General features: G+C 38.7%; 1 protein-coding gene across 1 annotated transcript in view; it reads right to left on the bottom strand.

Annotated features, from left to right (window-relative positions):
• cubn (cubilin (intrinsic factor-cobalamin receptor)) overlaps positions 1–22,869 on the bottom strand; it is an 86,192-nt gene that overhangs the window by 39,718 nt on the left and 23,605 nt on the right. The window contains exons 17-30 of the mRNA XM_047344599.1: positions 22,053–22,243; positions 17,842–17,998; positions 16,950–17,125; positions 14,907–15,072; positions 12,718–12,943; positions 10,012–10,142; positions 8,099–8,288; positions 7,741–7,901; positions 6,702–6,883; positions 5,357–5,513; positions 4,697–4,884; positions 3,699–3,858; positions 2,458–2,639; positions 957–1,125 (exon numbers count right to left, since the gene is read on the bottom strand). Of these exons, the coding sequence (XP_047200555.1) occupies positions 957–1,125; positions 2,458–2,639; positions 3,699–3,858; positions 4,697–4,884; positions 5,357–5,513; positions 6,702–6,883; positions 7,741–7,901; positions 8,099–8,288; positions 10,012–10,142; positions 12,718–12,943; positions 14,907–15,072; positions 16,950–17,125; positions 17,842–17,998; positions 22,053–22,243 (2,436 nt within the window). The remainder of the gene's footprint in view (positions 1–956; positions 1,126–2,457; positions 2,640–3,698; positions 3,859–4,696; positions 4,885–5,356; positions 5,514–6,701; positions 6,884–7,740; positions 7,902–8,098; positions 8,289–10,011; positions 10,143–12,717; positions 12,944–14,906; positions 15,073–16,949; positions 17,126–17,841; positions 17,999–22,052; positions 22,244–22,869) is intronic.

Raw genomic sequence — 22,869 nt, 5'->3', positions numbered from 1 at the left:
AGCGGACCAGAGGGACTGGTCTTGTTTCTTCTCCTTCTGTTTGGTTTATTGGCGGGTGGCAACCAACGTCAAGTGCATTACTGCCATCAAGTGTGTTTTTGCACCATTCATTGAGGACCTGGGATACCAGGTTCATGCATGGAGTGGACGGAGCAAGCCCCTATTCCATCTATTCCATCTCCCTGTTCCAAAAATCTGTTTCGTATATGTCCCCAGGTAGGGGACCTGTCTAACCACTGTGGCTGGTCTTGTTTTATTAGTCTTGTTTTATTTTTCTTATCCACAGACAAATTGAGCCACAATGCCACTGATAGGGATTTATTGTTTTCTTTCAAATTTTCCCACTTAAGTTTATATAGTGAGTGAGGCTAACCACTAATTGGACAAATGGTTTTGGTTGCTTAGTAAAAGCAGGTGCAACAGTACCACAAAACTTCAGGTGCATTAGACAAAAAGATGAAGGTGGCACATCTGGCATTTTCCACTCACAGATCTGAGCAGCCCCTTATTCTGTCTTTCAACACTTACATGCCCATATGTACATTCCAATAGTTTATAGTCTTAAAGGTCCCTTTTAACCCCATTCCAGTGATGAGGGACAATGTTTACAGTCTTAGATAGGTGTAAAAATAAATTCAAATGAGTGCATTTGAGTACTAGGTATATAAAGACAAATTTGATGAAATGTTAACATAACATTTAATGTTGGTTTACATTGCTTTTTAAAGCATTTTTACTTTTTCTATTACTTGTTTTGTCGTTGTTTTGTAGTTTGCAGTGTTAACTCTTTCTGACAACACAATTTGGCACTTTTTAGTCTGCATGCCTCCCCAAGGAAACTTATGAAGGTGTTACTTGTAAAAATGAAATGTTAACCACTCTCCCCTCCCAATAGTACACCTTCTACTATAATGTGTAGTATTGTGTGGCACAGACAAACAATAATTTCCACCTACCTCCTGGGATTTCAGCCCAGCTTGCATTAAAACCTCGACCGCTGACATAGGCATCAGACTTGAAGCGCACTGTGAGCAGGTTACCAGTGCTAGAGACTTGCATTGGGCTAGATGTGGTGCTGCAGAGTTTGGCTAGCTGAGGGGCTGACAGGTCTGGGCCTCCATACACCTGAGAGAATGTCACAGATGAAGGTCAAAGTGCTACAACTGCAATAGTGTTTAAAAAGCAATCCATGACATATATATTGTGTTGCTGTGTTTAACAATTGTTACTAATGACCTTTTAGTGGCATCAGATAATGGACTTGTGTCCATACTTGTCCTGCTGGATCTTAGTGCCGCATTTTAAACCATAGATCATAAGATTCTGTTACAGAGACTTGAACAACATGTAGGGATTAAAGGAACGGCACTAGGCTGGTTTAAGTTGTACTTATGATATAGATTCCAGTTTGTTAATGTTAACAATGACTCCTCCATGCACACAAAAGTTAGTCATGGAGCTCCACAAGGTTCTATCCTTAGACCGATACTTTTCACTTTATACTGTATATGCTTCCTTTAAGCAACATCATAAGAAAGTAACACGTACACTTCCATTGTTACACAGTTGTACCTATCAGTGAAGCCTCTAATCACTGAGCTAAACTTCAGGAATGTCTCACAGACATCCTTTTTGATGAAGCTTATAGTTAAGAATGGATCAGGTGAGTCCTGAACCATCCCTTAGTTATATATGCTGCTATAGGTCCCATCATGCACTGAGCACCTCTGACTATCCCTCTCTCTGTCTCTCTCTGCAATCATTAATACAATTTTTACATCAACAAATAATACTCTTATTGTTTTCATTTCAGCATCATGGTTACACAACTGTTACTGGTCTATGGCAAAATTACCCAATGGAAGATTGTTGCAGTATGTGTTATTTAAAACATTAGATGCCTTCAAAGGTCCAGTGTGTAAGATTAAGATGAAAGGGATCTATTAGCAGAAATTGAATATAAAATATCCGAGCGATGTTTTCACTAGTGTGTAATCAACTAAATTGTACAAATTGTTGTTTTCTTTACCCTAGAATGAGCCCTTTAAATCTACATATGTAACGGGTCCTCTCTACGGAGACCACTATGTTTTTTACAGTAGCCTAGACTGGACAAACTAAACACAACTGAAGGCTACATTTAGGTTCTCATTCATGCTTGGAAGGGGAGGGTGAGGTGAGGGGTAATCACCTGCAACATGAAACACTACATGTCACTCAATACGACACACTTTTGAGATGACATGAATTTAGGGTACATTAGAACCAGAGCTAAAACTTGAGACAGAGTGAGACAGGTCCACATTCTATATTTATATTTATTCATATTTTTTTTGCTTGTGTAATATTTTGAGCATTGCTAGAAGAGAGCCTGTGACCCAAGCATTTCATTGCCAGCATCTGCTAAATGTAATTGGTGTGCACATGAAAAATAAACTCTTGAATCTTGAATCTTACTTCCAGCACATCGTAGCTGCAGTCTTGGTGGAACTCCACATCAAACTCATGGATGGTGAGGGTAATGCTGCTGCCAGGTGATGTGGTGATATACCAGATACATTCTCTGTTTTCTGGATACCGGTTGGGGTAGTCTGGGCTGTTAAAGGATCCACTGGGACCAGAGAGCTCTCCACCACAATCTGCAGGTCAGAGGGCACAAAAGTGTCAAAGTGTCCATATTTTTAATACAGTAATGATCCAGGCTCAACAACTACTGTTATACAGGAACAAGCAACAGAGGTCATACAACTGTTTGACCTTAAATTCTAACAATTGCATGGGTGAAGATTACATTAAACTAAAAGATGATTTTATTTAAACTCTTAGGGGCTCTGCATTGTTGCCATTGCATAGAAGCTCTGCGTCAGCAAAGAGACATTTTCCTTGGGCCACTGACATAACTTTCTTTTACATTACTTTTTCCTTGTCTGTGTCTATTTGATATTTGGGTGACTAACCAGGCGCCCAAGTGGGAAGAGAGCTGCAGAGGAGGGTGTAGTGCATTCTTACTCTTCTAGTACATACAATGACAAAGATAAGTTCAAAAGGCAGTGTAATAATTTCGCACTTTATTCGATGAAGACCCACCATGTAAACCTCTCTGAAATACTACAAACCCTTTTTATTTGGTTATCTGTATCAGTATCATTCAAATGCTCGTCAACCAGTTGGTACGTGGTCACAAAGATAAATAATTTATCCCAATTCTGGCTATAATACTCGAGAAATAAAATAAACAATGACTGATTTTTACCAGCCAGTGCCATCAATGGCTGAAAGTAGCCTTTAAACAAAGTCTTTAGTCTGGTAATTCTTGCTACAACCATCTGAAGTCAGCAGGTATCTGTTCCATCTGCAGTGTCTAATTGGGGTAAAGCTGTCTCGGCCAGGATAATGTCACTGGAGTAAGCCAGATCTGCTAATTCAAATTTTGTGGGACCAGCACCAGACTGTTAGAAAGTCAGAGGAGAAACCAATTTACTCTCCTGTTTCCCAAACTGTCAGTGCCTCATGACAGGAATGCAAAATATGCAGAGGGGATGAAAGTAGGGAATGTGATTGGCCACATAGTGTCGATAGGATGCTCCTCTCTGAGGTTTGTTACTTGCAGTGTATCATATTTAATCCACTTGTTGTATATTTTGAATCGTATAGATCTCTGCATGTAGTGTCTTATTGATGTGGTCTGGCTCACTTACCATTCTGGTACCACATCATCTGGAAGCCAGACATGGACACAGAGGAGTCTGTTCTGAACACCATTGTGATGGCTGAGCTTGAGGTGCTGTTGGCGGTGGGAGGGCGGTATCCACAGAATGTACCAATAAGAGGAGCATTCTCGTCAGGTCCATCATAGAGCTAGGGCAGTAAATATTTGGAGGAGATATGAGTGGAGAATATCATACAAAGCCGCACATATTACTATGACCATATAAAATTGTGGACTTTAAAAAGTGACGATTTTAAGTCTAGAAAGGAAAGATTGATTTAGATGGACTGAAAGTACAACTAAATCAATACATAGAGATAACCAGCAGCACAGAGCACAATAATATGGTTGTGGATTTGGAAACATATCCGATTTTAAATGTGTGTGTGATATCATTAAAATAGAATAGACCATAGACACATATATATAGAGGCTACTTTGACCGTTTTGGCAGCTTCGGTTGTTTCGGCCCATTGCTACATCAACATCACCACCACATTGTTCTGTGCAAGACTTGCTTAGAAGCATAAAAGTCAATGGGTAGGTGCATTTTCTTTCTAATGTATAGCACCAAAATGGAGTACAAAAAAGTGTTGTCTCCCGACATTTTTAGGTTAGGCTAAAAGTTAGACCAAAATCACTGAAGAGATAAGTGTGTATCATATTTCATTGTAATAATGAATTGTAAAAACTGCTGAGTAAAATAAATAAAATAAAATGTTCCATTTTGTCCTTTCTTGTTTGTGTGTCGACTTGGTTGTTTCTGCCTTTTTGAGACTGTAGCTAAACCATTATTAGCTTTACTCTGATTTCTGGGCTGTTTGTTGATGATGTTGTAGAAATGATTCTCCAGAGCAGGGGAAACTTCCAAAGATTGTTGGAAATGGGATAAAAGAAAGAGGTAGGGTGTAGATGTGTATATACATATATATATATATACACACAGGTGAGGATAGTATGGTATGGTAATGGAATGCATCTGTGTACCTTGATGTAGTCAAAGTTGCAAATGTTAGAGGCCTCCAGTTGAAAGGAAGTAAAGGTGTAGTTGATGGTGTTTCCACTGCTGGCCTGGATGGTCCAGCTGCACTGAGAGTTGGGTGGGTAGTTGTTGGGAAAGTTTAGTGACTCCACCACTCCTGCATGTTGGCCTGAAATTAGCATGCTACGGCATTCTGAAAACAAACACAATCATACAATAGTAGGACACGATGTAATCCAATGCATTTAATTTGAACCAGGTTTTTGTTGTTTTCTGACACAGGTATGATCTTGGATTTATTTATGTTGCTGTCTCGGGTATATTTACAGTGCACCAACCTTGATCAACATGGACAAAGTCATTTCACATCTGATATAAGTATCTGAGTATTGCAAACTAGTTTTAAAGTGTCTCATTAAAGCAGAAAATTATTTCAAAAGCCAATAACGTTTCCTGCATGTCATCAAGTTACAGTACTTTTCCTTGAGTGCAAACTTTGGATACTGTACCTTCCTCTACATAGCTAAATGGTACAAAAACATTCTTATTCAACGTAGTTCAGCAACACAAAACATTATAAAGCAAAACTTCCAAAGTTTAACAGTATTGCATGTTTAGACATTTTGCAGTATCCTGCCAGCCTGTGTGCGAGTGTGTTTTCATACTAGAGGTGTAGGATGCGAGGAAGCCTCCACTGCTGATGCTGCTGTCAGTGCGTAGTTTGATGTAAAGCTGATTTGTCGAAGAGTTGATGATGCTGGGCAGCTGATTGCCACACAACTTGGCAAGCTCTGGAGCACTGCTGTTGTTACCATCATAAACCTGAACACACACAGACATACACTGTCATTAAAATTGGAGAGAATGTAAATGAAACAACTCTAATGATATTGCATGAGAAAACAGAAATGAAAAACAAGACAAATCACAAAATAACAACTCTTGTTAATTTGAGATCTGTCAATGTGAGCTCTACTTTACCAATCTAGGCTGATGGCCTACAGCACATGTGTATTTAGGATGTGTCCGAATCCATTTTTAATTGTTAATTAACTAGATGCATTACCATCTTGATAACCACACCTCGTTTTAAGACTAACTCACAAATGAGTACTCGGATAGGCACAAGAGTATTTTTTATTAAAACAATGTAGGTTCTGGATGGGACATTCTACTGTATTGGTCTGAAACTATAGCAAAGACACTTTGCTACAAAAGAGCAACATGTCCTTATTCTATCGGTTCTCTTCTACTGTGAGACATTGACTTCATCATAAAACCAACTAATATTTATACGTCTGTGTTTGGCATAATAATAGCAGCTGCTATCTTGTGATTTGTTGGCTATAAGGTTGAGTTTTTTGGTGTGAACAGTGTACTTATTAGAAGTTTTAAACTTTTTAAACTATTTAAAGACAAAAGACAAAAATATATAAATTTGTGGCCCTCAAAATAATGTTAATCCAAATATTACTGCAACTGCACTACTGTGACAAAGACAGTCAGCCTATAAGTTGTATTTCTTTGCACTATATTGTGACCAACTGTTAAGTGAAACTCAAATGACTGTGGATCACCGACGTGTGTGTGTGTACAGGCTTCAAAATAAGCCTCCTAATAAATCCTAACAAAACATGGGTTGCTCTTAAAAAGCATTGTGTACAACTAACAGGCCTTATGCTGAAGCCTGTAGTAGTTCAAATGTCTTTCTTTCCTAAATTTTGAAATGTATTAAAATGTATTAATAAATAATATTTACTTATATTTATCATAATTATTTACATATGTATTATTAATTATTCTAATAAATGTTTAAATAAATATGTTCTGCCAACAAATGTGTTTCCACCGTTATGTGTTTGAGGTTTTACGACTAGTGGTAAAAACTTTAACTTCTCCTGTAGCGTTTCAGCAGGTATCCTTACATTCTCTTGAGTATTCAAACTGATAAAGGTAAGGGCTAAGCCTGTAACTATAATGCACACACACATTTTGAGGTATGGCACTCACAGCAAGGTAATTGAAAGAGCAGTTGGAGCTGGACTCCAGGTGGAAATCAGAGAACGAGAGAAGGAGCTGGCTGCCTTGGTTGGTCCTGATGTTCCAGTAGCACTCAGCATTAGGGTGATAGGCCAGGGGGTAGTTAGGGGAGGAAAATGCCCCAGATGCAGTTGCCAATGTCCCTCCACAGCCTTGGAAAAAAGGGACATCAAATTGGAAGGTAGGTGAGTGTGTGTGTGTGTGTGTGTGTGTGTGTGTGTGTGTGTGTGTGTGTGTGTGTGTGTGTGTGTGTGTGTGTGTGTAATTGTATATTTACAGTTCCCTTTACCGGGTTAATGTTAGCTCCTTCTCATTCAGAGAACGGAGGCATAACAAATGTGTCCATGCTCATATATAAAAGAAACAGAAAGCTATGGTGTGTTGCGTTTCAAAGGATGATGCTCTTCTTGTGTTGTGCTACAAGAGATGCTTGTATCATTCTCCATCAGTGATGAATGAATAAATGGACAAGTTATAGCTAAATGTAAATATATGTAAAATAAGTAGTATGTTTTCTTTAAGTAAACAGAGAGTGGACATTGTGCTAAATATACAAAGAAAAAAACAACTTCAACCTAATATAAGCTGAACATCACCCCATGGTTCAGCAGTTTAAAAAAAACATAATAAAATACTACATATGTAGATTATTTCCTTCTTTTGTCTGTGATGTCTATTCTGCAACAATGTGCATGTTTCTTTTAAATATTATTGATAATCTAAAGTGAAAATGTGTACTCTATGTATTTCAGAGACTTTTTTTTCTTTTAACCTAGCAAATTGATCATCTTGCTATCTTCTGTTATGGGATGTCCTTATTGGAGGTGGGATTATGTGCCTGTTGAAGACCTTGGAGGTCATATCTCCCAATACTTTTCAGTTAACTTCAGCTTAACTTTACATTATTTTTGGCAAATGATGCATTTGTATTAAACTGCAACACTTTACATCCTCAGCTTAAACTGGCCAAAAGAGTAAAGTCTAACATGAGAACAGTATTACCACTCACCAGTCTGTGAGCCATCCCAGTGGGCAATGAATCCACCACGTGTGACAGTGGAATCGGAATGGAATCTAATCCAAAGGCGGTTGCTATGGGATACCAGCACTGGAGGACTCTGACTGGCACAGAACTTACCAATTAAGGGAGATGTCTCAAAACCACCATCCCTGCAAAGGACAGTTATAAATGTCAGTCGTAATATTGAATAAAGAATAACAGATGTAAATCCCTTGTACAGGCTGCTTATATATCACTCTGCTTTGTGAACTTTAACTTCAGACTTCAGGATAAAATTTTGCCACGTGAAAATAGGCCCCTTTTCTCTATTTACAGTCAAACTCTCCTACCTAAATTCTTTCCTTACCTGATCTCAACAAAGTCATAGCTGCAAGAAGGAGGTGAACCCTCCAGCTCAAAGTTGGTGAAGTTCATCAAAATCTGCATGTTGACCTGCACAGTGATCTTGAATATGCAGTCTCTATTGTTGGGGTAGTAGTTAGGGTAATTGGGTGAACTGAAGGACCCTGTAGTTGTGGTGAAGGTCTCAGTACAATCTAATGTGAGAGAAATTTAAAAATTAAAATTAAAATCCTTAAGTGCATTTTCATTTTGTCCAGATAAAAATATAATTTTACTTCATAGTAAATTTCTTTGGAAAGAATTAAAAAGAATTTCATCCAATTTTTGTGTCGTGGAAAACCTCTTAAACTTCACCCAGAAACATAGACCAGATTACTTACCTTTTTGCTACTCTTCAATAGATGCAGTCTTGGTTTAGATATTAGTTATCTTAGTGATTTTATTGTGATTTCTACAGTACAGCAAATGTTGGAAAAAATTACTTAATATCAAGTTTTCCTTTTTAGTCTTGGGTGACATTTTTGTGAATGGAACTTCCTCACAAACATAGCACAACTGATATCTTTATATAGCAATTTGGCATCACTGATTATTTAAAGCTCTCATGAATGTGCACATGCTTATGCATAGGTGGAATTTATCTTCAGGTAGAAATCAGAGATTTTGTTTAATGCATTTATCAAGTGTTCAAACTGGTGTCACACTGGATTAAGCCTGATTTTAAAGCTGAATTGGTGGCCCCAGGCAGTTTGAAAAGTTCCACATTCCAATTTACGTGGCTGCGGTCAAAGATCTGTTATAAACATCATCAAAAATATAAACACAAGCCTTTTATTTTCACGAGTTAAAGTCAACATCTAAGATGTCTTCTGTACACAAAAAAGGGTTATTTCTCTAAAATTTGTTAAAATGTTTTTTAGTGAGCACTTCACCTTCGCGAAGATAATCCATTAACCTGGCAAGTTAAAAAAGTAGGACACTCAGAGAACACATACCTCCACAAGGCCTAACAGTCCCCTTATGAAACCACATTTAAATTCACTTGATCTGGATTTTTATTTGGATCTGAAGAAAATTGCATAAACTAATGCATTTCAGTCCCATTAATATGATACATTTTCATCAAGATACATTAATTATTCTTTGAAATATCAACAAAAATGTTGTAAAACACCCTATCTGGGAATGTTAGAGACGATAAAGTCTGAGTAAAAAAAAATATCTGGATCCACCCCTCTGTTTAATGGGTTCTCTCCTGACACATGCCAAATTCTTTCACCAAGTTTTGTGGTAATCTGTACAGTATAGTTTTTCTATAATCCTGCTAACAAACAGGTATTAGTAAATGTTGTCACAATAAATAAAGATGTACAATGCAATTCAGCATAACAGTGAGTCAACTTGGTTCTTAATCAACCTGTAATTTAATTTAATAATTTCACAATTTACTAACATAAATTGTGGGAAAAGGGTCAGAAATATAACTATAACTTAATTATTATATTCATGGTTTGGGAGATTTGTTTATGTATTTTGTTTAGCTCTCCTTAAATTGACCACTGCAGCCAATGTATATCACAATCCAAAACTTTTACTTTGAAGACAAGCTTTCTGTTTCCGTCTCTTGATTTCCTTGTTCAATTTTCATTGTCCAAGTTAGATAAACCAACAAGCTGACTCTGAGTTGTGCAGAATTGCATTTTAAATCTTCATTCAATGCAACAACAGCGCAGGCAAACTTGTTTAGACATCACTATCAAAAAATAAGATCACTCCCATCAACATTCATTTGAATCTGTACACAAAATATAATGAAATTAGGTCATACCCCCCACAAAAGACATTTTTCAATATAGAATGTGAACAACTGCTGATAAATTATAATTAATGCACGGGCCTGTCCAGTATATTGTGTACCTGTGGTAGCATTGATGGAGACATAGCTGGCAGAAAATCCCTCTGTGGCTAGACTTGAATCAGTCACAAACAGCAGGGTCAGCAGGCTGTCAGTACTGGTGATGGATGGAGGCACTGAACGTCCGCAGTACCTGCATGAACAAAGCACCCCAAGTGTTAATTTTGACCAATTACAACAAATGGAGAATGTCATTCAGGAAATAATCTGTGAGACATCTGAATGCAAATTAAATAATAATTCAAATACATGGAATAAAATGAACAACATATATAACATAATCGGGTGGCAGTGGCTGAGTGGATAGAGCGGTCGTCCTCTAACCAGAGGGTTGGCAGTTCCACCCAGGCTTCCCCAAACTGTGAGACCATGACGAAACCAAATTATTTCATCAGATGAAACAAAAATTTAAGTCTGAGCATAACTTCAAGCACTATGTCTGGCGAACACAAGGCTCCTCACTTTTATATTTTTATTGGTGAAAAACAAAGCAATACAATAGTGACTTGACAAATGAAACAATGACTGAGACAGAGATTAAATACACAAGGACAGACAAAACACAAACAAAATATAACAATTCAACATAAGGATGGATAAATCACTAAGTAAATGTAAGATAAATAATAATGTCCTCCTGGCTGAAGTTCATGGCTGTCTATTCTATTCTATGGTTGAAGTATTGGGTTGGTGGTGGGAGCACTGGTGTCACTGGCAGTAGGCAGAGGTGAGGATGAGGATGTGGCAGCGTATAAGTAGGCTATAGTCTTATTGATAAATGCGGTCCAGTAACTGTGAAATTAATGTAGTAGAAAAATTAACTAAGTGTGGTTGAAACCTATTTTGTAGTTGGAAAGTAAGTTTTTGCAGCCTTGTCTAAAGACGTTTATGAGCTGTATCTACATATATAAACAAACTGTCCAAATGCTTTATGACCTGAGCTGTTTTACGGTCTGAACTGTTTATGACCTGAAAACTGCCAGACCCTTTTGCCACTTATTTACCCTCCAAAGAACAGAATGTATGTCTGCTTATCTCCTTAGGAAACATATGTAAATCAGTTGTTTGTGTTTAGATTCCTCTCTCAACCTGCACCTACAGAACCAGTCTGGATTGGTTCAGAGAGACAGCCCTCAGTTCTCCTATATAATATCCTTGTATTTGGCTGTTCTCCATCTTCACTCTGAGATCCTTGTGACTCTCTGTGTTGATCCTTTCTGCAGAAAGCCCCTATTAAAATACACATAGATAACTTTGGTGTTTCCAGCCTCTTGTATTTCCAGATTTCCATCACATTAATCTATTTGGTTGTTTTTTAATGCTATTTGTCTTTCTGTTGAGATGTATTCTGATAGTAGTTGAGTGAAGTGCACTCTATGTAGAATTTTGGATTGAATAAGTTGCAGGTCGGGGTTATTTGACACTGAGAAGATGTTATTGCAGATATGCATCCCGGAGTTGGAGTTTATGGTACTTGCTAAGTCTCTTTTCCAGTTTTGTACCGGTCATGGCAGGTTATTATGGGCGACTGTGGCTGATGGGTAGAGTGAACCAGAAGGTCGGCGGTTCAATCCTCAGTCTTTCCCATCTGCATGCCGAAGTGTCCTTGGGCAAGATACTGAACCCCTAAATGGCCCCTCATAGATGTTAAATGCACTAATTGTAAGTCGCTTTGGATAAAAGCGTCTGCCAAATGACACGTAATGTAATTATCTGTTTTCATTTAGAGTTTGTACATTTTTTTAAAATAGTGGCTATACGTATAAATAAGTGTTCCAGATGTGTAATTCCCGTTCCATATGTGTAATTCCTCTTCACTCATGACTTAGCTAATGTCATACCTACTATGAAATATTGTGTAGGCAGCACCATTCTTTGTGGGGGAAGCAGGGATGTAGGCAAGATTTGTGCAGCAAAACACTTAGTACTTAGTAGTAAAGGCAAGGAAATCAAGAAGTGCTTGACCTGTTAAAGCTAAAAATGGTCATCAATTAGATAATACCAAAGTAGAGCTAATACCTCTCCTTCCATCTGATCTCAGAACAACATTCTGTCCCATAATTTATCTAATATTGCCTGTTTGCCTTAATTTTGTAATTTACTCTCCACTTACATGTTGGCAGTAGGCTATGATCTCTGAAAGCTATTTTTACTACCAGCTGATGCATCGTTTCTGTCAGTTTTGTGGATATGACCGTACCTCTTGACAAAATCGGACACTTCTGCAGCGGAGAAGAGAGTAGCTTGTTTTGGACTTCTAGTATATTTTTGAACTTGCAACACAATGTGTGTGCAGTTTAGGCTGTTTGTAGGTACAATAATAGGTACTACAACCCGTCTAGCGAAGGCCAATTTCCTAAAAGTCACAGCACACCACTGTCATAGATTATTTCCATCCAATATGATTAACCTTGAGAGTATATGATAGAAAGCATAAAAGTGTATAATAAACTGCCAAAATCCAGGTGTAAAGCAAGGGTCTGAGGGTTGGAGCAATTTCTAAAAACCTATTTTATTATTTAGGTTTCGTTTGGTATCAAGTGTAGGGCAAAAAAAGCAATTTTATCAATGTAAAATCACACACACACACACACACACACACACACACACACACACACACACACACACACACACACACACACACACACACACACACACACACACACACACACACACACACACACACACACACACACACAGGTTTTTACCTGCCAATCTTGGTTCCACTCTGCACAGTGCCATTGTCATAGACCTCCAGGTAATCAAAGTTACAGTTACTGTGATACTCCAAGTTGAAGGACTCAAATGACAGCCGAACCAGGTTGCCTGGAGAAACACTGATGTACCAGGTACAGTTGGCACCATGGGGGTAGTTGGTGGGGTGGCCAGGGCTTGTAATGGTGCCTGAGGGACTGGTCAGGGTATCACCACAGCCTAGAAATGAAAACAGGACAAATGATAAACACTAAAGTTTGATAAATTGAAAAGCTTGTTGCTTTAGAAGACAGTAAATTCAATTAAATGCTGAAATTAATTCTGGTTCTTATGTCATGTTAAAAGCCAGCGTTGCAGTTTCAAAGGCCCAACAGTCCCCTTGAATTTAAACAAGCAAGATAGCTATGGCCACATTGGTGGCAATTAGAGGTTTCTAATCCTAGTTGTTACTATACAGCAGCTAGAAAAATCCTATACCACTATCTAATGTTGGGACTGTATGGACTAGGATGTTTTTTAGGTGTGCTACCAACATTCTGGATGAGTTTACAGAGACTGTGACTTCATATATTCTGTCAGGACTTGGAGTTACAACAATGATAAATGCTGGTTCCCAAGCCAACTCAGACAGTTAAGGTTGGAGAAGAAAAATGCATTTGGGAGTGGGGACAGGGGCAGTTTTAAAGAGTCAAAGTAGAAAATTGGCAGGGTGGTAAGGGATGAAGCCTGCAGAACAGTACTGTGAGAAACTCCAACATCAGTTCAAACCCACAAACTGACAGCACCCCACTCCATTTATGACCAGCACCCGGCCAACAGACTGAATGATTGCTACTGTCAATTTTTGCTGCGTTCCATTACATTCCGGAGCTTGGCACTCGGAATGACATCACACCCGAATAACCTGAGTTGATAGTGTTCCAGTTGCACAGGAGCAACGTTTATGTTAGCCAGCCAGCCATTGTTAGCAAAATCAGTTCATAATAACACAGCCTTCACTCCTGTTGATAATACGGTACAGCCATGTTGGATTTCGAAGTTGGGCTTGGTGAGGTTCCTCCGACTTGAGTGGGTGTTCCAGTTGCACCTTGCAACTCAAAATTGGAATGGAATGGAATGCGGAAAAAATAAAAAAATAAACAGAAGAAAAGATATATATATCCCCTGAAAAAGGGATTTCATACACATAGAATTGTGTTGTGAACAAAGCAGTGTTCACAAATAAAACAGATGCTGAACTTTAAACTTTAAAAGTATGTCTTCTTATTGCATAACATTGGTCGCAGAGGATGGTTAGTAACTACAGAGACCTACCAGGCTTCGGCGAGGTAAAGCCGTATGAAAGCTGGAAGAATAAAGTTGCAATTTGGACCAGAGTCATGGAGCTTCGCAAAGACAAGCAAGCAGTTGTTGTGGTCTTGGCACTGTCTGGGTAAGCAAGAGTCTTCTTATCGAGTACTACTGTTTATGGATAAGACTCCAAAAATCAAAAATCTTCTGATATGCTGTTGAAAATGGACAGCAGTAGCGAGTATTAAACTAACTTATGAGGCACATCTAGCTTTATTACAAATAACTATTATCTAATATTATATGTCCACTTAATCACATCACAAGCTATCACCTGGATCTAATGCTCTTTCTACTGGGAATGAGTGTAGCATTTTATACAGTACTTCGGTGTTTATTTTTAGCTAAACTAAAAGATGGTCATTAGAGATGATTAATTATATAATAATTAGAGCTATTGCTCTGGAAGTAGAGTGGATCGTCCACTGATCAGGTGGTTAGACCCCCTTTCCTACTGTCCACATGGCAGAGTATCCATGGGCAAGATACTCCAACCAAAATTGCCCTTGATGGTTGTGATAGAGAAGCACTGTATGAATGTGACTTGTAGTGTCGAGAACTTGTGGTTAAGACTAGAAAAGTATGATATATATGCAGATGCAAATTAACAATTTGATTTAAATTTTACTTATAATGTATTTCCTTCTCCTTCTTCATTTTTGCTTCTCCCTGAGATGCTAAGATGTCATTTTAAAAGCCAAACAGTAAAAGATTCATGCCAGTTTGGTACTGTATTTACAAATAACAATAATCTATGCTGATACACAAATTATTTTTTCTAACCTAGGGCAGTCAGTCTGAATTTGTTGAAAAATGTTGATATTACTCTCACCCTGCAAGCCAGAGCTATAGGCTGCTTCAAAGCCATGGTTGCTGACGGACGAGTCAGTCTTGAATTTGATATACATAGATTTCTGAGATGACTGGAGCCTGGGGGGAATCTCAATACCACAGAATGTCCCCAGCAGAGGGGAGCTAGATGTGGAACCGTCTCTCACCTGGAAGAGAGAATAACAAAGCATCATTACAACTGATCTTCTTTACAGTGCCGTGTTGTGTTTTCTCTCTGCTCTCTCTCTGCTCTCTCTCCCCGGTGTCCATTCAGTTGCCACCCTTTTCCCTGCAGCTGCAGTGTGAGTGTACACGGCTTGGTTCAATCACCAATCAAGGCCATAGTGGTTAAGAGGCAGAGAGAAGCAGACAGCCAGCCCCAGTGGGCCAAGTGACAGCATTCAAGCTGTGTGTGTTGTGGAGATGTCCTCTGCTTAAGTCGTGTGTGCTGGTGTTGGTAGCGTGACCATTTAGTTTGTTTGAGGTTGTGGTTTTGAGTTCAATAGTTACTGCTGCCAGTCAGTGTTGCTTTCCCTTTTAAGAAGTTGTTTTCAGTTCATTGTTAATAAATTACTATTTTTGTTTATTCATCCATTGCCAATGATTATGTTGCCCTGGGTTATTTATATTGTTACTGCCCTCATCACCTGAAGTCACAGAAAAAACTATTATTTTCACTTTTGTGCTATAGCACAAAAACACCTATGAACAAACAAAGTGTACTTCTGCCATGAGTGCTCAAGTAAAGTACATGAGCAAATGTACTTTCTTTCCATCACTGGTTAATATATAAATCAGAACTGACAAGGACATTGCAGTATGGCTGTGTGTGCATGGTGGTTGTGTACAGTATGTTTTCTGCATGATTACAGCAACAATAGTTATGAGAGGCTCAATGAGAAATAATTCATACTTTGTGTCACACACAGCATCATAATCACAGACACACACCAGTATACAAACACTACTATATTCTCTTACATGCATCACCATACTCTCTCACACACTATACTATGCAAGATAATTCATACTTGCTCTTACCTTTAACATCATTATCTCACACATACGTACATCACTATGCTCTTACACAAACACTACTATACTCTATTACATTCACAATCATACTCTTTTATTTACCATCATACTGAAAATGATATATGTGAATGAGAATAGTAGTGTGTGTGAGAGAGAATGCCCTCTAACTCTATAGGGAAAGATGGGGGACCGGTAGCAGCACTACGCCTCCTGACGAATATTTAAAACTCTCCGATCATTACAACAATGTCAGAAATGGTGGATCCACAGAGACCTTCAGCCGCCCTCAGGGACCTCTTTAAATGCGGCCGAGGAGGAATATTATATATATTAGTTATTCAGACCTGGTTAATCAGACCTGGTTAATCAGGTGTAATGTTATCAGAGAGGACCAGGGGCACTTCCTCTGGAGCTCGCCTGACCCCTGGGTCTCACTGGAAGCGGTTGTGCCACGGATCGGCTTGCTTTACATTCTGCGATTACAGTGTCCGACTTGTACAGCCGTGGTTCAGCCACAGAAGCCTTGCTGCGCAGTGCCCTGAGTGCAGGCTTTGTATTCAAGACTGTAAGCCAGTCAGGGTTAGAAAATTTGAGATTTAAGTCCTTCCTGTTTGGTCAAACTAACTTCCTTTCTTATCATACTCTCACACAGAGGGTACAGTAGTGTGTGTAAGACTATAGTGGCGCGCATGTGAGAGTATGATGGTGCATGTATGAGATTATAGTAGTGTGTGTGAGACAGTAGGATGGTGTATGTATCAGAGTATAGCAGTGTGTGTGAGAGAATATAGTAAGTATGAATTATTTCTCATAGGGCCTCTCATAGATAGCAACATCTTTTTTACTATTTTCATCATAACAATTACCACCATTTGAAAACACCACAACATCAACCATAATCATAATCATAATAAAGGGAAGGAGAACAAGGGTGTGGATATTATTTGTTATTTGAAAGAAAAAACTGCATGTCCAACAGATAGTATGAATTTGTTTAGCATGTATTTACCTCAACAAAGTCAAAACGACAAGTCCCTCCCTCAACGTCAAATGACAGGAAGTTGAAGGTGACCACATAGCCCTCTGGCTGGTTGATGACCCACTCACAGACCTTGTTGTGGGGATAGGCATTGGGGTGGTATGGAGAGTGTATCTGCCCAGTCCCAGACAAAGTACCACCACAAGCTGGGGAGAGGGAGGATTCATGGAATAGACAAAGCTTAAACTGTGTGGATTCAAATCAGTGCCTGGGCCTTTGATATTTCCTTTATTGTGATTTACTTGTGCTCTTCCTGTTTCCAGTCAAGTGTTCACTACAGAAATAAACAGTGAATGGTGAATATACTCCTGATTAACCACATTTGGTTTTGCAATGGTTTAGTGTGCTGGGTGCACATATTTGCTCATGCCCCTACATCATCAAAATACTGTTCTTTGCATTTTGCATCTAATTCTAACTAAAAATTATTTCCAGATTTTAACTTCTCTGTTAATATGTCACGAAATGTTTTGTGGCTACATTGGTGTTTACAACTGATCCTTTTGATGCATTTGATATATTTTCTAATGTCAGCGTAATACAGTGCATGCTTTGGGTGTAGCAACTCATGAGTTTTTGATAGTTTTCTGTGGCATTGTCAGATGTTATGCCAATTTACAAAAGTAAAGAACTATGATGCAAAGTCATTGAAGTACACTCGTGGATGTGATTAACCTTAAGGAAATTTGGGGTACTCTGATATTAGTTTTTGAATATTATTTCCCCTTCATTGTTGAACAAAACATGAGTAACCAAAACATTAATGAAGGCCAAATTTTAGACATGAAGTACGATATATTACAAAAAACAGAGCAAATAACACATAATGTCCTATCAGGTGTATAAATGTGTGAAGTCTCACCAACGGTATAGACAGCCCTGAAACCAGCTCGGCTGACTGAACTGTCAGACCTAAAGCGAATCCACAGAAAGTTGGAGGATGAGACCATGGGAGCCGGCAGGGAACTCCCACAGTACCTCCCTATCAGAGGATCAGTCTCCATCCTGCCATCACGAACCTGGGAAGAAAAAGGGATGAAGGAGAAGGATTGTTAGGAGGCAGAATTAATTCAATATCAATGAAACCATGGCTGTTGCCTGGCCTGTGCATTTGAAACCAGATATGAGAAAAGGTTGTAGGCTATACAGCTAATGAACTTTGCATTCCATTGTAGCCAGCTAAACTGGGAGATCATGTCGGATCATCTCATATCAGCAGCTAAGTTACCACAGCTTCCATACAACTTAACTCAAGGCTACAAGCTGAGCTGAGTTGGCTAATTCAGGAGAGAAGTTAGATCAAACTAGAAACACAAAATGTGAATAAGTTAGATGTGTTTGCTGACGTGTTGTTATATCAACAGAGGATGACATTGCTCGGCTTGTTTTGAACCTTGTTGGTCAACCACCATTTAATACAACTAGGTTATTTTTTATCTATAAAATCTTCCAAATCTTCCATTTCTATCACTCTTCTTGCTTTCATTGTGTGCATTAAAATTCCCTACCCAAACCACCGGTATTCTAACCTTATCCATATTATCCTGATAATAACTTTCTTCTATATTAAAGCAGGGGTTATACAAATTTATAATGGAAAATTTCCCTGATCAGTCCACACCTCTATTACTAAGCACTCCAGTCATGTTTCAATCAATCAATCAAATTGTATTTGTATAGCCCATATTCACAAATCACAATTTGAGGGCTTAACAAGGTGTGACATCCTCTGCCCTTAACCCTCAACAAAAGAAAAAATAAACTTTTAACAGGGGAAAAAGAACGGAGAAACCTCAGAGAGAGCCACATGTGACGGATCCCTGTCCCAGGACGGACAGAAGTGCAATAGATGCCTCGTGTAATGGAGAAATAAGAGTATTGCATTGGTTAGAATAAACAGTTTGTAGCGTAATGGAAGGTAGACTAATTGAGTTAAATTAATTTTGATTTCTATTCTTCTCTACTGGATTCACTTTCTAATATAGGTAAAACACACCCCTCCAGATTTGTTCTCTTTTTCTTTCTTTCACACTTATACCCCTGAATTAAAAAAATTTGCCTTGGTTTTAACCACGTCTCCTCAATGCATGTAATTTCTGGCTTTTCTTTTAGTTTGTCTAAACGTGTTTTAAATTCTTAACCATTTCCAACTAAACTTCTCGAATTCCATTGTCTAACATAAAACATGCAGATGGCACTAATTGTCATCAAAATCCCCTTCTCTATAACATATCACATACTGAATTGAGGTAAATTCAGGTTTAACTGTGGGTATTTAGTTCTACAAAGGTGATTTAATTCTTTCTGGGGTCACTACAGTAACATTAACTTATTATGACTATTAGTCTGCTCTGGTTAAACATACTCTGCTTTAACTTTGGGTTATCAAATGTTTTAACTATTGTTGGGACTGGGTATTTGTGAACTACAGTTCGGCCTACATGTGTAGGCAAAGCCCTGAGCACATGTTCTTTGTTCTGGAGACAAACCAGAGCCTCCAGAACTCAGTCTCCCAGGGTGCTTCAACGTCACACAGAGGTGTGAAAACCGACGGGGGACACAAGTTTCAACCACTATTGGTCACTCTGGGCCCCATGACCCATGAGGTCACCAGGCCAATATAAGCCCAGTTCTCCCTTCCTCCTTTCTCTTTCTACGCAACCCTCCGAGAGGAGAAGTGTGGCTGTCCAGCTCACTTTCTCGACTCCTCTTTCTACTCAACTCTCCGAGAGGAGCCCACCTCTCTTTCTGCTCAACTTCCATGGAGGAGAGGTGCAGCTTGCAGCTCACCTCACCAGGGAAACCTCCTCCCAATCCAAGCTCTACCAAACTTCAAGCAGGCCTGACTGGAGCAGACTGCTAAAACCTTCCAAAAGGCAGCGACGCAAGAGCCTGCCTAAGAACCAGCACAAGAGCTGCATCGCACAGCAGAACCACAAAGACAGGAGCCACAAACCAGCAATACGACTTCACTGGACTTCGAACCAGCTACTTTCTCTAACTTGGCACCAACAGACACACACGCATATCTCCCCACACATCTCTCTGACCCCCGCCACACGTTGTAAACCTTCAAAGGGGGGGGGGGATCTGTTGTCTTCAGAGTGGCCAGCCGCCATTTTGAAAGCACACTCGCTCACACAGACACACACGCATACTCACATACACAGTAAGTACACCTTTAGTAATTTGTGTTTTTATACTTTATTATCTTCATAATAAATGTTTTTCTTTCACAAATGTTGTTTACATAAGTGTGAATTTTGCCAACCTCTACACTGTCAAGAACTCTATATCCTTCAACTTTGCTAACTATCTACATGGTAATTTTGGTTATAGTTATTAATTGAATTGTTAATCAGAGTTCCAAATTTGTAGTTAATACTTTTATGAGACTTAATCAATAAATTGGGTATCTTTTCCCTTCCTTTGAAGGGTGGTGCCCCGAGGTAACTTTAATCAATTAAAGTTATTATTTAATATTCATATTCTTAATATTAATATTCAATATTTTTTCTGAAATTTATTGAATGCCGAAAGGCACACCATTTAATGGTGTCACGTTTAATGCATCAATTGCACAACACTATATTAACAGTTTATGTTAACTTAATTGGTTGGTGTTAGCTTAATGGGGGCATGCATGGTCACCTGCCTAAATGGGGCATGTTCAGCAGCACAAGCAAATGGTTCTTATGTGTTGACATGTGCGCCATATTTCTCACAGTAGAGTACACATTGATTCTGAATGAATACGAAAAGTCTAAAGAAACTTCAATTCTTAAGACAAGGTCTTTTGTCACATTCTATAATCTTAATTTGTAATGTCATTGACATGTAGGTGTGTGTAACATATGTTAAAACACAGGGGATACTGGAATTATAATCTACAAATACACTACATTTCTTTCTGTTTTAGATTATGTGACATTTATTCATGCTTCACGACAACTATGGACTATTTGACATATAGATTAATTTCTACTGATAACTACAATAGTCATCATTGTGAGTTATATGCTTACAACAAATCTGAAACTGGCTCATTCTTTACTGATAATGAATTAAGTCACTGCTTTTCAAAGTGGGGGTCGCGGAAACTGGAAGTGAAAAGGGGGGACAATGTGACAATAAAAATCGAACTGCCAACCTTCAGGTTGGAGGACGACCGCTCTAACCCCCAGAGCCACAGCCACCCCATTAATCACTGCATAACCAAATCTATGTGTCCTTGGATGCCGATCTTTTTTTTCTTCTAATGCCACACACAAAAAGCACACACCGCTCAAGCCAATCAGAATCGAGCTGCCGCTGCATCAGAAAGTTGCTGTGTGAATGAGAAATAGCTAGATACCTCCTGCTAAAGGCAAAAATGCACATTTAAAAAAAACAATTTTTTAAAAAGAAAAGACCATCAGACAACCAGACTGAAGATGACTCCGCTGCAAAACTGCCACAACCACGGAATACCACCTTGGCATCTAAAACTCGAAGCTATGAAATCTCTTCATCCATTTGCCACCACATACCTCTGCGAGTCTGGCTGTTCTACATTGAAGGTATTGAAAACAAAGCACAGAGCATGTCTGCAAGTGGAGAATGACATTCATCTGGCACTGACAGCCATAAATCTAATATGGCTGTAAAAAAGTATATATATATATATATATTTTTTTTTTTTTTTTTTTTAATCTGATCATTGTAAGTCTGAGTCAATATTCTACAGGATCCTGAGGAGGATAAAAGAGTTTTAAGTAAAGTGATAAATAAAAAAGAGCAACAGATACTTTTATAGTTGAGTGGAATAATTGCCTCTACAGACTTTTCAAGTGTCCACTCTGGTTTTTGAAAAACAGAGCTTCTGATAAAAAATTTTAGGGACGTTGCTCCACCACTGTCCCACTCTCCTCCTCATAAACGGAAACGAGTTGAGCTGTGGCCTGAACTGAGAACAAATTGGTGAGTAGATTTTGAAAACGGTTGTTTACAGAGGTTTCCCCTGTGATAAAGCAAAATAGTTGTCTATCTAAATGTATATTTTTAACTTGATTGTAACTCCAAAACATATCATACCTCCACATAGTCAAAAGCACATCCACTGTGACTCTCCAGGTTCATGTGAGTGAAGTTGAGGGCCACCCTCTCACCAACTGGCAACCTTATCAAATAGATACACTGGCGGTTATGGGCATAGTCGTTTGGCCAGTTGGGGGAGATGATGATGCCCTCACTGTCGGTGAAGGTACCACCACATCCGGGGTCACCTAAGAACACACACCATGATAAGCAGTTCTATTACTTGTGCAGCTCACCACATAAGGCAGGGCATTATCTATGCTCAGGAAAGCTTCCTGCTACTATAAGTTAAGTATTTAAAGGTAAAGAAAGATACATTTTTGGAGGTTATAAATGGACACAGACGTGGGCTGATTTCTCTTGGTGCTGTCAGGTGAGTCTGACTGTGACTGACAGTCAGTGGTTATGTGTGTGTGTGTGTGTGTGTGTGTGTGTGTGAGAGAGAGAGTGAATGATATCACCTGCGGGGATAAAGGTGGGTGATTGCACCAGTGTGAAGATGTGTTTTTAAAGGAACTGAATAGCACTGAACATGTTTATATGGGTTTTAGTACTGTTCTTTTAAGATGGTTGGTTTACTGACTATCGGCCTGCAGGATCCAGATCTGAAACGACTCAACTATTATTGTTATTATTACTATTATCATTATTATTATTGTTATTGTTAACTGGTGTTGCTATCATTAATACCATTATTACACCTCTGAATATTACTATTATTATTATTATTTTTTTTTTTTATAATAACCAGTTTGACAGAGGTTATATATGATGGTAACACAACTGTTCTCTACTGATGCACCATTATTTAGTA

This window comes from Hippoglossus stenolepis, chromosome 19, assembly GCF_022539355.2.
Source record: "Hippoglossus stenolepis isolate QCI-W04-F060 chromosome 19, HSTE1.2, whole genome shotgun sequence".
Taxonomy (NCBI): Eukaryota; Metazoa; Chordata; class Actinopteri; order Pleuronectiformes; family Pleuronectidae; genus Hippoglossus; species Hippoglossus stenolepis.
This window is presented reverse-complemented; position numbering and strand designations above follow the sequence as displayed.